This window comes from Rhodamnia argentea, chromosome 5 (genome assembly GCF_020921035.1).
Source record: "Rhodamnia argentea isolate NSW1041297 chromosome 5, ASM2092103v1, whole genome shotgun sequence".
Lineage (NCBI taxonomy): Eukaryota > Viridiplantae > Streptophyta > Magnoliopsida > Myrtales > Myrtaceae > Rhodamnia > Rhodamnia argentea.
In genome coordinates, this window is record NC_063154.1 from 19,409,562 (window position 1) to 19,413,018 (window position 3,457).

Below are 3,457 nucleotides of genomic sequence, written 5' to 3' on the forward strand. Positions count from 1 at the left end.
GAGTTGTAATCTGATCGCGTGCTGCGCAGGAAAACAGCTCGCGCTGCTGTTTTCCACCCTGATCTTTTCCTTGTTATTTCCACGCACGAAGACAAAAACGACTATAAGCGCGTGATTACTGTTCCTGGTCAATAAATTGGCGGCTGGCTTCGATTTATATAAATCGAGCCAATGGAGAGACAAGTAAGTGGGCAACAAGGAAGCATTTCGGTTTTCTTCTCCATCTGGCATGAAAGCCAAAAACGGAATGCATCTTCTTCCCATTAAGAAACGCAAACTCAGTGAGGTTAGAAATGCCAAAGATGTTGATACTGGTGGTGGATCTGGTTCGGTGACTGCGCCGACCGGAGCTAATTCCGGTGGATCTAGTTCGTCTCCGACAGAGACTACTAATGGTTCATTTAGTTCGTCGATCGCACCACTTGGAGACCCCTACGATGTGTTCTTGAGCTTTAGAGGTAAGGATACTCGACTTGGCTTCACCGATCACCTCTACAAGGGGCTTGTCGATGCCAGAATCCGTACTTTCAGAGACAATGAGGGGCTCCGCCGAGGTGAGAAGATCGCCGAGCTCTTTGCGGCCATCAAGAACAGTAAGTTCTTGATCCCCATTCTTTCTGAGAATTATGGTACGAGCAGTTGGTGCCTGCATGAATTAGTTCAAATAATGGAGTGCAAGAAAAAGAACGCAGAGGTTATAGTGTTGCCTATATTCTACAAAGTGAAACCATCTGACGTGGCACATCAAAAGGGGAGGTTTGGAGATGAATTTCGTAAGCGTGAGAGGCGTTTGCGTAAAAGGAGGGGTTTCGACTCAACAATATTGGAGAAATGGAAGGAAGCACTCGTAGAAGTCAGCTCCTTGAAAGGACACTGCGCCTCTGGGTAAGGACCCCATTCGCTTCAGTAATAAAAGATTTTTCAGATGAATTTTTATTGTTATATCCAAATATTTTTTTAATATTTAATTTTTTAAAGTATAAACTACGTTTCGACCAAAGAAAAAAGTACAAACAATGTTAATCTTCAAGGCAAACTTTTCTAATTTCTGATTTATTTGAGATCAATAATGCAACTTATTGGTGGTTCCAATTTGGAGCTCGTATACAAAAGAAATATCTGATTGGTTATATATGATTATTGTAAATATAATAAAGGAAAAAAATATTAACTTTATTATTTGTTTGTAACTTTTCAATGCATTTTCCTATCTTCAAGATCACCACATAATTTCTATCTCATACATCTACATAAATTGAAGCGTTGTTGTCATTTTGGGGAAAAATTACTCTACTACTTTCCAATAAAATCAATATCAGATTGACTAAAATCATAGAACATAAACAGTCATATGGAAAACAACGTACACATGTTATCTAGAAAAACGCCTAGAATCTTGCAAGCGTGTACAGTTGCGCAAATAAAGAGAAAACCCCTCAATTGAATTCCTCTTGTATAAAAAATTATTACTTGTTTATTGACTGATGGCTGAACTCTCGTAAGACTCCGGCTTATTGGATTTTTGCTTAGTCAACCGCTCTAGAAAGTTCTCAAAGTCACACCCTCGTCATACGAATATCTTTGGCAGCAACAAGTGTAAAACACAATATCAATCCATGACATGTACAATATTCAGAATTCATTAGCCATACCTCAAGTTTCTTCCTGTTCAATACATAATGTTGGCCTAATAATGGTATGGCGCATTCCCAGTTTAGTCTTAGCATATAAGATAATATATCATTCTTAAGAGTTTTCAATTTATGCCCAGATTTATTTACTTCTCTATTCTCATTAAATTAGCAATGTAGAATTCTTGTTGCAATGTACTTGAACTCTTGTGACATCTGACAGGCCTGAAGGAGAGTTGGTGAAATCGGTTGTTCGAGAAGTGTTGAGCGAGCTGATTAGAAAGTTTGAGTTGGATGTTCCTGAGAATTTAGTTGGAATTGGTAGTCAAGTGGAGGAGGTTATGAAATCCGTGCGTAATAATTCTCATGCCACCCTATTCGTTGGTATCCACGGAATGGGAGGCATTGGTAAGACAACTATTGCTAAAACCATCTATAACCAGCTCTTGAATCAATTTGAGTATCGTAGCTTCATTGCTGATATTAGGGAGAAATATAAGAATGGCGTTGAGCGCTTGCATAATCAGTTGATCCATGATATGCTGAAGGAAGAAAATCTAGTTCGTAATAGGGATGAAGGGATTAAGCTCCTCTCATCCCGCTTTAAAGATAAGAAAGTGCTGATTCTCCTTGATGACGTGGATGCTGATTCTCACTTGGAGGATTTGGCCGGAAATCATGATTGGTTTTCTTTGGGAAGTGTGATCATTATTACCACGAGAGACAAGAGTATTCTTGACAAAGCACGTGTGGACTGTAAACATGACCACCATGTTTTGGATAAGGATAGTTCTTTGATTCTGTTTAGTAGACATGCGTTTCGAAATGACGCTCCTCCTAGTGAATTTCAGAAACTCACTAATGAAGTTGTGTCCACTACCGGAAGGCTTCCCTTATCTCTTAAAGTTTTAGGTTCATTTTTGTGTGATAAACCACAAGGAGTATGGGAAGATACGATAAAACAATTAAGAAATGTCCCGGATAAGGAAGTGCAAAAAAGGTTAAAGATCGATTACGACGCATTAGAAGAGGGACAAAAACAGATATTTTTGGATATCGCTTGTTTTTTCATTGACACTGACTTGAGAATCGCATCCTACATGTGGGACGCTTGTGACTTTTACCCAAAGAAGGGAATTGAAGTACTAAAATTAAGGTCACTAATTAAAGTTGGAGAGAATTATGAGCTCAAAATGCATGACCAATTGCGAGATTTTGGTCTAGAAATCGTCCGCCAAGAAGACGAGAGGGAGCCTCGAAATCGCAGCAGGTTATGGGACTCAAAGGAAGTCATGAAAGTGCTAGAGGAAGATGAGGTAACTGTTTCTCTTCTTTTGCCCCCATTAGTCCGCGTCCACTGTCAAAGTGATGTTGGTCCTCCGCTTAGTGCTTGCCCTAGTGACCAGAGAACGTTCTAATGTTATTGTCTCCATGCCTTTTTATTGACGTGATTAGAAAGTAGGAGATCGCTCTTTCTTAATAAGTATTGCAGCTTATTTGAGACTTTTCTTAGACTTTTCTTACACAAGTGTACAATATGAAGTTTTTTCCAAGAACGAGGTACTTTAAAATTTATTAGATACTTGATAGGGTATTTTACATTGCAAAAATTTTACTTTATATAATTCATTGAGTTACGTCCTTGACACATGCAACAAATTACTTGACTATGCCATTGTAAACAATAACCGCTTTGATCCATCCATGGGCGGCTCGGTTAATTAGGACGCACTTGGGACTGTGTGGTTAGACACACTGGTCCTAGGTTCGATTTCCCAACCGAGCACCCGTGATTTAAGTGGGGGGCCGTGGCGGTGGGTTGCTGT

The 3,457-nt window shown here is 39.4% G+C and overlaps 1 protein-coding gene across 1 annotated transcript; it reads left to right on the forward strand.

Moving 5' to 3' along the window:
* Positions 1 to 247: 247 nt before the first annotated feature.
* LOC115737174 (disease resistance protein RUN1-like) lies at positions 248 to 3,137 on the forward strand. Its single transcript, XM_030669177.2, has 2 exons — positions 248 to 885; positions 1,855 to 3,137. Exons 1-2 carry the CDS (start codon positions 248 to 250, stop codon positions 3,047 to 3,049), a joined length of 1,833 nt encoding a protein of 610 aa, XP_030525037.2. The 3' UTR covers positions 3,050 to 3,137.
* Positions 3,138 to 3,457: the final 320 nt, after the last annotated feature.